Below are 12,914 nucleotides of genomic sequence, written 5' to 3' on the forward strand. Positions count from 1 at the left end.
CTCGCTCTCCCTCTGCCTCCAGGGTTACTGCTGGGGCTTGGTGCCTGCACTACGAGTCCATTGCTCTTGGTGGCCATTTTTCCCATTTTTGTTGTCCTTGTTGCTCTTGTTGCCATTGCCGTTGTTGTATAGGACAAAGAGATATCAAGGAGGAGGGGCAGACAGAGAAGGGGGAAGGACAGACACCTGCAGACCTGCTTCACCGCTCATGAAGCGACCCCTGCAGGTGGGGGGCCCTGGCTGGAACTGGAATCCTTAGGCCGGTCCTTTCACTTCACTCCATTTGCGCTTAATCCGCAGTGCTACCACAAGTGGTAGAACAGCTCTCCAGGTGTCTTGTCTTTCTCTCTCCCTCTGTCTCCTCCACCCCTCTCAATTTCTGTTCTATCAAAGAAAATAGGATGAAAAAGAGTAAGGAAAAAAAATAGACTCTGGGAGTGGTGGATTTGTAGTGCAGGCACCAAGCCCCAGCCATAACCCTGGTGGAAAAAAACGTGAAAAATAATATGCAAAAATAAAATTAGTCTCCTTTGCAGCTTCTCACAGCATTATATGCTATATATAATAAAATAGTACTATTTGTTAATACAAGTTGTAGCATACTTTATTATACATCCTGCTATCTTCACTTTATTGTGTATCTTAGAGAATGTTACCCAGTTCTTTTTAAATAACTTCATGTTTTAGTCTGTAGACCTACTATTTGTTAAGATAGTCCCCTATTCCTACTGATTAAACTTTTTAGCAGGGGACATAGCATCATGAGTATGTAAACAGACTTGCATGCTCTGAGGCTCTGGGGTGTCAGGTTCAATCCCCCCACCATCACCATAAACCAGAGCTGAGCGGTGCTCTGGTAAAACAAAACAGAACAAAAACCATAAAAATAAACTTTTTTTCTAGTCTCTGTGCATTGTTTTTACTCTAATTGCAAAGAATATTGCAACAAATAGTGTGTCTAAGTTGTGTCACATATGAACAAATATAGGGAGTATTCCTGGAATTTATTGCATGAAAGGATGTGGGGCTTTGCAGCTTGACATTGTCACGTTGCCCTTGGTGAAGTTTGAGCCAGTTTACATTTTCACTAATAATATGAATACCAGTTTCCCCATATTCTTAGTTATTTGGTTTCCCATTTTGTTGCCCTTGTCTTTTTTTTTTTTTTTTTTTTAATTTTTTAACCAGAGCACTGTTCAGCTCTGGCTTATGGTGGTGCAGGGGATTGAACCTCGAACTTTGGAGCCTCAGGCATGAGAGGCTTCTTTGCATAACCATTATGCTATCTACCCTCTGCCCAGTTTCCCCATATTCTTTCCGATTTAGCTTATATCACATCTACATTAACTCTCGTGTCTATGGACAATTGTTTTATGGCAAGAGGGCTCAAAACTTTGAACCAAGAAAGAAGAGCATTTTCAGTAAATGCTGCTGGGGACACTGGGTTGAATAATGACCACCACATGTCACCACGGTGAATGCAGGGTATGGTTCCAATATTGTCTTTTAGATGATAAATTTGTGTAGTTGGAAAACTTTTTACTGGTGTCATTCTTGGATTATCCTTCACATGCATATGGATCATATTTCTACTTGCCTAGCCCAGAGAACACAACTCTGCTGCCTATAGAGACTAGGCAGGTTACATACAGAGTGAGGAGTGCCAGGTGAGGAGTATCGCCAACTGGAAATGCACTGGCATACTTTTTTCCTAAAGAGTACAGCAGCTACTCACTGCCTGCCGATTGTTTTTTTCTTGCAAGAATGTAGCAGGCCTCAGTGTTGGCAGATCTTGTTAAAGGAAGCTAGAACTGATTTTTATATAAAACCTCTTGATTTAAAAAATAGAAACAATTAAGAAATTATATATAGCCTTGGCTAAACAAAATGTGTCTTCAGGTCGGATTAGACCCTGTAAAGGCTTTTAGTATTCTCGACTAAGAATAAAATGTCTTAACTTTGCTTTTCCTTGCCATATGTCTTTTCTGACCCTACAGTATGCTGAGGACGGACTTTCCAATACCTCAACTCCTTCAGTTCCTACACCATCACCCTATGAAATTGTTTCTATCGCTTTGGCACAGAATAGTCACATGCAGCACAAATACATTAAGCACACTGTCGAGCCTAGTCCTTTCCATATCCCTGTACTACTTCCCACGCCTGAAGTCTGGGGCGCCAAGTGGCACCAACTCAAGAATGTCTTGGGAGGGCCAAGAGGAGGGAACGTCTGTAAAACGAAGTCATTGGGGGTGGGGTGAGTAGAGATGTCAAGAACCAGCCCATAGCACAGCAAGTCCTGGGGAGCAGCAGATGCCCCGCAGCCAGGGCCCCCGGCCTGTAGTCCGGACCTCGGGCCTCTCCGTGCCGCGCATGCGCGATGCGGGGCTTCACCAGAGACCCAGGATAACGAGCGCCGGGCCAAGGGGGCGGGCCGAGCCGCGGCTGCCAGGACCCGGAGCTTCGCGGCGGGCCCGGGGCGCTGCGCGCGACTGCTGAAGGGGCGGCAGTAGCCAGCACCGCGAGCGCCACAGTGTGGCCCGCTTGCCGGACGCACACGCCTGGTCGGTCCCCAGGGCCCCTGGAAGTGACTCCGGCGGGCCGGGCCGTGCGGCGTTGCCGACTGGGAGGGCGGGGATGGGACGATAAGGAGTCGAGCCGTCGCCGCCTCCGCCTCCGCCTCCGCCGCTCTCAGCCCGCCGCGGCCGTAGCGGGAGTCGGGGCGGGAGCGAGGCCAGCTGTACCCCCGCCGGGCTGCGAACCCAGACAAAGGAGGAGCCGCCCGAGAAGTGGGCCAGCGCCGCCGCGCCGGGAGGCTGTCGACTCGGGAGCAGCCGGGGGTCGACCGGGCTCACGGGCCGCCGCGCTTCCTCTGCCGGCGTCGCGCGAGGCCAGGCCGCTCGGGCCAAGGAAGCCGCCCCCGGAGCCCTCGCCCGCTCGCCGGCGCCGCCTCCGAGCCGCCTCGGCCGTAGGATCGGCCCAGGCGGGAGGCGGCGGCCGCCGGCGAGGTGTGGCGAGGCGAGGCGAGGCGAGGCGGCCCGCGCCCTGACTGTCAGGCCACCGGTTCGGCCCGTGGGCCGCCCCCGATGCGGAGGCGCTGTCGCCGGGGCCATGCAGCAGGCACCGCAGCCGTACGAGTTCTTCAGCGAAGAGAACAGTCCGAAATGGCGGGGACTGTTGGTCTCGGCCCTGCGGAAGGTCAGTGCTGATGCCCGGGCGGCCGCGGGGGCCGAGGGAGGTGCCGGGGCGACTCGGGCCGCGTCGGAGAGGCGGGCGGCCCCTCCGAGGTGCTAACGGGGCGCAGCCACGCTCTGCCCGGGGGCTGGTGGCTTCCCAGCCGCTGCCGACGGGGGCGGGTGTGCGTGGGGGTGAAGGTTCCTAATAGACTGTTGCATTCAAAAGGACGTTTTCTCGAGTTTTTTTTTTTTTCCCCCTTGGCCCCGGAAGGAAGGTTTTGTTAACGATTATAAAACTGGATTTCATGTTGTAGTCATTTCGTCAGGCAACTTCCCGCCGTTGACCAATTTGTTGTCCTTAGGCTGGATTCGGGCAAGAGAAAGTCCCTCTGGTATTTGGAAAGGTTTCTAAAACAAAAACACAGATCCAGGCCGGGTGGTTACTTTTGATTTCGTTCTTGTCGAGGGTGTTCCTCTAGGCAGTTTGCTTGTCAGAGGTGTCCTCTCACTCAGGAGACATTGCTTTTCTTGGTACTGTGGCTGTGTTACAAGTGTCGGAGAGCCATACCATTTAGTTTTAAAATTAATTAAATATGCCTCTCTTTATCCTGCAAAGCGAGGTCTTAATTGCTTCTTGTTTGAACTCTGTTCAGTGTCCTCACTGGGTGTGATTTGGAATCGGAGTAATTTTAAGGAGACAAAAACACGGTGCCCCTCATGAACACCAATCTTTTAAAGTTCAGGTGTATCGCTAAGGTGCATCTCTCTTGTAGATGGCGTCAGTTTTCGTCTGTGAATTTAGATAATAATATCTTTTTCAAAATAGTAAACCACTTATTTATTTTTGATAGAGAGAGAGCGAAACCACAGTCCCGAAACCTCCTTCAATGTGGTAGGGGCCGGGCTCGAACTTGGCTTGTGTGCATGGCAAAGGAGCGCAGTACCCAAAGGAGCTATTTCGCTGACCTTAATAAGCCCCCCTCTTTTTTTAAAGACAGATTTGAAGAGTACAGGATTAGATACCATGCCTGCTGCACGTGAACTTCTCTTGCCGTTGGGACAAAATTTGTTCTTGCTATCTTTCTTGAAAAACAAGGAGAACACATTTTAAAATAGCAAATGAATCAGGCAGGGAGCAAGTGCTGAGGTGACTTTCTCCATACTTGCATGCCCACAGCCCCAGACAACACAAGTTGGATTCCTAACAACACTATATGCCAGAGCTGAGCAGCGTGCTGGTGTCTGTTTCTGCCTCTCATATGTATATAAATCAAATAAATGTATTTTATTAGGATGTATTTAATTTATTATGATGTTTTAAATTAATGATTTATTTTAAAGGTAAATATTTCATGTTTTCAGTTTTTCCACTATTTTCATACTTCTTTCAAGGTGATAATTACCTTCTCACAAGGAGCTAATTGGGCCAAACACCAAGTCACATCTTTTAAAGAACTTGTTGGGAATGATGAGGGGCAGCTAGACAGTTACCATTTCAATGGTGTCCTTGGTGTTTTAACTCGACTTTCCATTCACAAACTGCCCTGATTCTATAAGGAGAGGGAAAGAAATGGAAAGTATGCTAGTAATGATAATGAATTCTGGCCTGCATCAAAAACAAAGTGGGAAATGTTTAAATAGTAATTGATCCTAAACTCCAGACATGTTAATGCAGTTGTCAGGTAGGTTCAGTGTTGTTGACGGTGTGATGCAGGTTCAGGTGTCTATTTCTGGTAGCAAATAGTTTGAGGATATGTTGCACAACTTACTCATTAGATAGCTCTGACCCTAGTAATCCATTATGCACAGATACACATTTATTTATTTTTATTTATTTTTGCTTCCAGTGTTGTTGCTGGGACTCAGTACCTGCACCACAAATCCACTGCTTCTGGAGGCTATCTTTTTCCCCCTTTTGTTGCCTTTGTTTTATCCTTGTTGTGGTTATTAGTGTTGTTATTGCTGTTATTGTTGTTGGATACGACAGAGAAATGGAGACGGGGAAGGCAGAGGGGGAGAGAAGGATAGACACCTGCAGACCTGCTTCACCGCTGGTGAAGTGACCCCCCTGCAAGTGGGGAGCTGGGAACTCGAACCGGGATCCTTAGGCTGGTCCTTGAGCTTAGCACCATGTGTGCTTAACCTGCTGTGCTACTGCCCTACGCACTCCACACAATTTTTTTCAGATTAGGTTAGATACGAAACCAGGACTTGCAATCAATCCTGGTCCATTGCTTTGAATGTATCTATATGTTGTTGTTTTTTTCCCCAGGAACTGAAGTGCCTAGTAATTCTATATTATTTCACCCATTCGATACATTAATTCAATACATTCTTTGCCTGTAGAATGAATACATCTAGAAAAAAAATTTTTAAGGGGCCAGGCAGTGGCATACCTGGTTGAGAGCACACATTATAGTTGCTTAGGGACCCAGGTTCAAGTCCATGGTCCCCACCCGCAGGGGGAAAGCTTCACAAGTGGTGAAGAAGTGCTGTTTCTCTCTCTGCCTCCTCCTCCCATCTCAGTTTCCCTCTGTTTCTATCCAATAGCAAATAAAGAGAAATATTTTTAAAAGAAAAGTTGTTTTTTTCTTGCATCCAGGGTTATCATTGGGGCTTGGTGCCTGCACTATGAATCCACTGCTCCTGCGGCCATTTGTTTTTTGATTTTTTTTTTTTGATAGGGCAGAGAGAAATTGAGAGGTGAGGGGAAGATAGAGAGGGAGAGAGGCAAAGCCCTGCAGACCTGTTTCACCACTTGTGAATCCACCCACCTGCAGGTGGGGAGCCCAGGAACTCGAACCATGATCCTTGCGCTAGTCCTTGCACTTTGTACTATGTGAACTTGACACGATTGTGCGGCACTCTCATCACATCCTCTGCTCCTGGCCTGCCTTTTTCATTTTTTTATTTCAGAAATACAGAGAGGGAGGGAAAGAAACTACAGCACCCGAGCTTCCCCTGGTACAGTGGTGCTTTTCTATGGTTCAAACCTAGATCTCACACATGGCAAGGTATGTGCCTAGCAAAGTGAGCTATTTAAGTTATTAATTTTTCTTTCATTGAATTGAGTTATATTCCCATGCATGTCTCTCTCAGTTTCTCTCTCTCTTCCTCTCTCTGTCTCTCTCTCTCTCTGTCTCTCTCTCTCTCTATATATATATATATATTTTTTTTTTAGAGAAAAATTGGTAGTAATAATTCAGATTGGGATCAGTTTTGTGGTATTTGTAGTATTGCAACATGCAGATTTGTAGTGCCTACTTCTTCTTCTAGCCTACTAAAAAGTTGTAACTCTTAAGGAGTTCAAAGTCCATTCTTTCTTTGCAGGAGGCTTTAAATTCTGGTGTGTACCTGTGAGCCATGTCTATGTACAATGAGAATTCCTGCCATTTCTGGGTGGCACTATTTTTCACATACAGCACATCTAGAATTTGACTTCCTTCCTCAAACTGAGTAGATACTTAAAGACCACTAGTTCTAGTAAGGACAATAGTACTTGATTGCCATGATTTTTCTCCTTTGGTTGATGTTGCCTCTGAACATGTGTACCTTGCCTTTATTTAGCATTTACTGAACATATTTTAGGCACTTGTACCATGCTGGATATTAAGAATGCAAAGTTGATTAAAAACCTTGAGGGAAATAAGAAAAGACCCTACTTTAAAGATGTTTACCAGCTAGACCAGGGGTGGGGACTTTTTCTTTCTACCAAGGGCCGTTTGGGTATTTATAATGTAATTCTCAGGCCATATTAAAATGATCAACCCTAGAAAAACAAAAAAAAAAAATTAAAAAAAAAAAGTCCGGGAGGTGGCGCAGTGATAGGGCTTTGGACTCTCAAGCATGAAGTCCCGACTTCAATCCCTGGCAGCACATGTGCCAGAGTGATGTCTGGTTCTTTCTCTCTCCTCCTATCTTTCTTATAAATAAATAAAATCTTAAAAAAAAATTTTTTTTAATGAGCACTTATTGAATTTTGAGTCCACCTTTGGTTGCTTTGTAGGGTCAAACTAAATGATTTAAGTAAGGTTTGGGGGCTAGATGTTTCCCCCAAACTGGACTAACTGAAATTTTTTAAAAAATATTTATTTATTGGGGCCGGGTGGTGACGCACCGGGTTGAGCGCACATATTATAGTGCACAAGGGCCTGAGTTTGAGCCCCCCGGTCCCCACCTGCAGGGAGAAGGCTTTACGAGTGGTGAAGCAGGTTTGCAGGTGTCTCTCTGTCTCTCTCCTCTCTATCTCTCCATCTCCTCTCAATTTCTGGCTGTCTCTATCCAATAAATAAATAAAGATTTTAAAAAATTTTATTTATTCCCTTTTGTTGCCCTTGCTGTTGATTGATGTTGTTCTTGTTGGACAGGACAAAGAGAAATGGAGAGAGGAGGGGAAGACAGAGAGGGGGAGAGAAAGATAGACACCTACAGACCTGCTTCACCGCTTGTGAAGCAACCCCCCTGCAGGTGGGAAGCCGGGGGCTGGAACCGGGATCCTTACGCTGGCCCTTGTGCTTTGCGCCACCTGCGCTTAACCTGCTGCACTACAGCCCGACTCCCACTGGCATTTTTTAGTTTATATAAGTGAGTTAGTTCTCAACTTAGCATGCTGTAAGGAGATGAACATAAATGTTTAATTGATTATGTCGGCCTAGGTTATTTGAGCTTCTTGGCAGAATCCCCCAACTGTTAAAATACAGTTCTTAGAGAGCTGGGGATGGAGCTCAGTGGTAGAACACATGCTATGCTTATGTGAGTGCCTGACATACTATGCTTATGTGAGTCCCTGACACCAAAGAATATGTAAGTTATATGTATATTTTTTTCAGAAAGGTAAAATCATAGCCTATGCAAATATAAGTAAACATATGTATATGACTTGATTAATTTCATTACTTAATGATGGAACTTGTAAGATGTTAAGGCCACTTCATATGGAAATTTGAGGAGGTAGGCATAAGGATAATTTAATAAAATTACACTAAGATTATTGGCCTAGATACACAATATCTTACAAGAGCATAAATAGAAGTTTCAGGTTATCTTTTCTAATTAGAACTTGCACCTGCACCAGACAAATATCTCTTAATTTAACCTTCCAGATATGTAGAATTGCTAAGGCAGTAGAGAGCAATCAAAGGTTTAAGCACAGCTCAACATTGAAGAACACTTAGTAACTGCTTTACTTGCTTTAAGATTTCCATTAATTTTTATAAAAGCAAAACAAAAACATATGTATTTGGTATTGTTGATATTGGGAAATGCAGGCAGTTTTTTAAAATATCATTAAATACTCATTTTGCTGTGTATAACCACATTGAAAAATGTCTATGAAGAAGTAATTTGGGAAATAAAAATGTGTTCTTTATTTTTTCTTTCTTTTTGTTCTTAAACTTTAAAGACACAACTTTATTGAAGGCATTGGAACCCATACAGAACTCTAAGGAGAAAGCAGGGCAAAGTAGAAATACTAATGGATGATGCATGTATTGTTAACATTACTACTAAATTATGTATCTTCTTTAAAAGAACTAGAAACTTAAATGCCTTCATAATTACTACCCAAGAGCAGGGGCTTATGCATGGGTATATTTGTAAATGCAGCTCACTGCTTGGATCTTTGAACTGCTGTTGGTACTTTATGCATATTTTGTTTGATTGTGTGCTAAGAAAAAACAGTGTAAATATCCTACATAGAAAAGCATGTCTTGGGGAGCCGGGTGGTGGTGCACCTGATTGAATGCACAAGTTACAGTGCTCAAGGACCCGGGTCCAAGCCCCTGGTCCCCACCTGCAGGGGGAAAGCTTCATAAGTGGTGAAGCAGTGCTGCAGGTGTCTCTTTGTCTCTCCCTCTCTGTCTTCCCCTTCCTCTCAATTTCTGACTGTCTCTATCAAATAAATAAAGATTAAAAAAAAATTAAAAAAGCATGTCTTAACCATTTTTATCAGTTTTTTAGTCCCTTTATTTCCTGGTAGAAAGCTTTTTCTGTAAGGCGCTCTTCACCTGTCTAATTTGGAAAAGAAAATACTTGTCGTAATCACAAATGTCATAGAGAGCTAGAAAGGATTGGTTTAACTACTTTGTTCCTGAGTTTGATTCTGTGTCAGGTTAAATATTGACTCTGTACTCCTTTAACAGTTTGTTCTTATACATCTAAGATTCAAAAGGTGTGTAAGAATGTCCGAGTTAATTAATAGCAGTATGTGTGGTTAGAAAACAGTTGTAGCGCAGCGGGTTAAGCGCAGGTACCGGCATAAAGATCCCGGTTCGAACCCTGGCTCCCCACCTGCAGGGGAGTAGCTTCATAGGCGGTGAAGCAGGTCTGCAGGTGTCTATCTTTCTCTCCTCCTCTCTGTCTTCCCCTCCTCTCTCCATTTCTCTCTGTCCTATCCAACAACGACGACAACAACAATAGTAACTACAACAGTAAAACAAGGGCAACAAAAGGGAATAAATAAATAAAAAAAAAATTAAAAAAAAAACAGGTTGAGGGTGTTCATTTAGATGTTCTTTTATGAAATTTGAAAGATTCTAGTGTTTCTGTCTTTTTCTCTTGGAACTGTTTTAGAAGATTTCTCTGCCTAAGGCTCAGAAGGAAAACCACAACCACCACCACCAGTGGCACAGGTCTTGCACACACACAATTTCATTGCTCCTGGGCTGGCCTTTAAAAACAATTGATTTGTTAATTTCAGATAAAGTCACACGTGTGGAGAGGGAGAGACACTACCGCACTGGAGCGTCCCCGGATGCCATAGCACTCTCATGCAGTGTGGGAACTGAGAACCCAGTCTTGTGGCATGGCAAAGGCATCTTCCAGCCCCACAGGCAACTTCCAGCCCCAGAGCTTCCATTCTACGTAACTGTGGCGGAAGCTGCTTTGCCATGAGTGTGGCCCAGATGGGGAGTACCAGTGACAGGTGAAATACAGGTGTTATGCTATCTCCTTTTCTCTTTCTATCTGAAATAAAAAGAATGAAATACTTGGCCCAGGAGGGGTGAAACTGCCTATATCGGAGGCCCCTGTCATCTATTCTGTTGTATTCTTAATTTGCTACAAAATTCAAAATTAAAGTAAAATAGAATGAATGGCAGTGGCAGAGGGCATAGGATAGATAGGCCTTACAGTAGGGAGCTGGGTGGTAGTGCAGCGGGTTAACCGCACATGGTGCAAAGCACAAGGATGAGCGTAAGGATCCCAGTTTGAACCCCTAACTCCCCACATGCAGGGGGTCGCTTCGCAAGGGGTGAAGCAGGTCTGCAGGTGTCTTGTCTTTTTCTCCACCTCCGTCTTCACCTCCTCTCTCGATTTCTCTCTGTTCTATCCAACAACAGCAATAGCTATGACAATAGTAACAACTACAACAAGCGCAACGACAAGGGCAACAAAATGGGAAAAATGGCCTCCAGGAGCAGTGGATTTGTGGTACAGGTACTGAGCCCCAGTGAGGCAAAAAAAAAAAAAAAAAAAAGAAGTAAACAATTAGGGAATGATGACTGGGACTAACAAAATTACCGAGGCAAATGAATTTGAGACCAAAAGAAAGTTAGGCTGGGACTGTGTGTGTTTGTCTGTTTTTAACAATACAGCAGAGTGAACCAGAGCACAGCACCGAAGCTTCCTTCAAGTGGAGGCTGGGCTTTAACCTGGGTCACACACATGGCAAAGCAGGTACACTATCCAAATGAGCTATTTTGCTGGTCCTATAGTCATGGGACCTATAGTTTTATTTTTTTTAATTTTCCCTTTTGTTGGCCCTTGTTATTGTTGTTGTTATTGTTGTTATTGATCTCGTCGTTGTTAGATAGGACAAAGAGACATGGAGAGAGGAGGGGGAGAGAAAGACACCTGCAGACCTGCTTCACTGCTTGTGAAGCGACTTCCCTACAGGTGGGGAGCCAGTTGCTTGAACCAGGATCTTTATGCCGATCCTTGTGCTTTGCGCCACGCCCGCTGTGCTACCGCCCAACTCCCAGGACCTATAGTTTTAAATGACCAAGACCAAATGAAGGAGTTGAGACTGGTTGGTAGATACATTATGTTAAGGCATCTATCAGAGAATAGGAAGTTTTGTAGGGTTATTTCTATAACAAAATAATTAGATTGACTTGATCAGGATTACATTTTGTTAAGATCACTCTAGCTAAAAACTAGGAATGAATAGAAAATGCTATGTTTTTTTTTTCTTTTTTTTTTTTTGTGAACTGAGGCCTAGTCTTAATTTCCTAATGCTCCTGAATATAACACTAAAACTGCAGGGAGTTACTTGGAATTACTCCAAACTATTAATAACCCAAGCTGATCCAAGAAGGTCAGAACTGGAGAGCATTAGAAAGGCATTTTAACTTGATGCATTTAGCTCCCTGTCAGCCATGTTTAGTAGCATTCTTCTATTTTCAGTTTAACTTTGGTATGGTATATTTGGAGCAATAACATTCCATTAAAGTGTTTTATGCTGCACATCCAACCTACCTGACATAAATCAAGTTTATGTCTTTTGTATTAACCATGGCTTTTCTTTTAAGGGAACAATAAGTTTGATTAGATATCTTGTTAGCCTGTGTACTCAAATCAGGAAGGAATTTTAATGGAACTAATGTTAAAATTAACAACCTATATAAGGACATATAACAATAGGTAGAAAGTTTGTAAATGTGTAAAGTTTTTTTAAAGATTTTATTTATTTATTAATGAGAAACATAGGAGGAGAGAGAAAAAGCCAAACATCAGTCTGGTACATGTGCTGCCGGGGATTGAACTCAGGATCTCATGCTTGAGAGTCTGCTGCTTTATTCAGTGCGCCACTTCCCGGACCACAAATGTATAAAGTTTTATACACTTCACATTTTAATGTTAAGCAATGAAACATCACAATGAAAATAATGTCGTGATTTAGATATAAACACTAGTATTGTCTCTTCTAAGAAATTTTCAGGAGGACCAGGCAGTGGTGCACCTGGTTAAGTACACATACTACTAAGTGTAAAGATCTGCTCTAGGACCGGGGTTTGAACCCCTGCTAGTGGTGAAGCAGGCCTGTAGGTGTCTCTCTTTTTAATTTTGTAAAAAGTTATTTATTTGGTGCATAGAGACAGTTGGAAATCAAGAGGGAAGGGAGTAGTAGAGGGAGAGAGAGAAATGCTTGCAGCCCTGCTTCATCATTTGCAAAGTTTCTCCCCTGCAAGTGGGGACCAGAGGCTTGAATCTGGGTCCTTGTTTATTGTAACATGTGCGCTCAACCAGGTATGCCACTACCTAGCCCCATAATTTCCCTCTCTCTGTCTCTCCCCCCTGCCAGTTTCTCTCTGTTCTATTGGTCCTATTGAATGAAAAGGTGGGGGGGTGGGGAGGAAAGGCCACCAGAAGTGGTGGATTCATAGTACTAGACCAAGCCCCAGCAACTGGAGGCTAAAATTTTTTCAGTATTCCAATTTTCATTTACTCATTTTTTTAAGCTTAATCATCCTTCTGTTTATTATGTAGCATGTTGTAATTTTTCTTTTCTTTCTAAAAATACATGTTTATGAGGAGAGAGAGAGAGAGAGAACCAGTGTCACTAGTATATCTGATGCCAGGGAATTTGGGACTTCATGCTTGTAAGTTTAGTACTGTAGCCACTGTGCAATCTCCTGGGCCTCTATAATGTTTTCTTCCTTAAAAATAATTTTATTGGGAGTTTTATGGTTTACAGTACATATAGCACACGTGTACAGTATCTCATTGCCCTATAGTAAG

General features: G+C 43.7%; 1 protein-coding gene across 2 annotated transcripts in view; it reads left to right on the forward strand.

Moving 5' to 3' along the window:
• The first annotated feature begins 2,659 nt into the window (after positions 1-2,659).
• Positions 2,660-12,914, forward strand: part of SOS2 (SOS Ras/Rho guanine nucleotide exchange factor 2) — a 120,463-nt gene continuing 110,208 nt past the window's right edge. The window contains exon 1 of one of the 2 annotated variants that reach the window (XM_007535794.3): positions 2,660-3,198. In XM_007535794.3, coding sequence (XP_007535856.1) covers positions 3,112-3,198 — 87 coding nt within the window. In that variant the 5' untranslated portion in view covers positions 2,660-3,111. The remainder of the gene's footprint in view (positions 3,199-12,914) is intronic. The other variant, XM_060175009.1, reaches the window with a different exon arrangement.

Source organism: Erinaceus europaeus, chromosome 16 (assembly GCF_950295315.1).
Source record: "Erinaceus europaeus chromosome 16, mEriEur2.1, whole genome shotgun sequence".
Classification (NCBI taxonomy): domain Eukaryota; kingdom Metazoa; phylum Chordata; class Mammalia; order Eulipotyphla; family Erinaceidae; genus Erinaceus; species Erinaceus europaeus.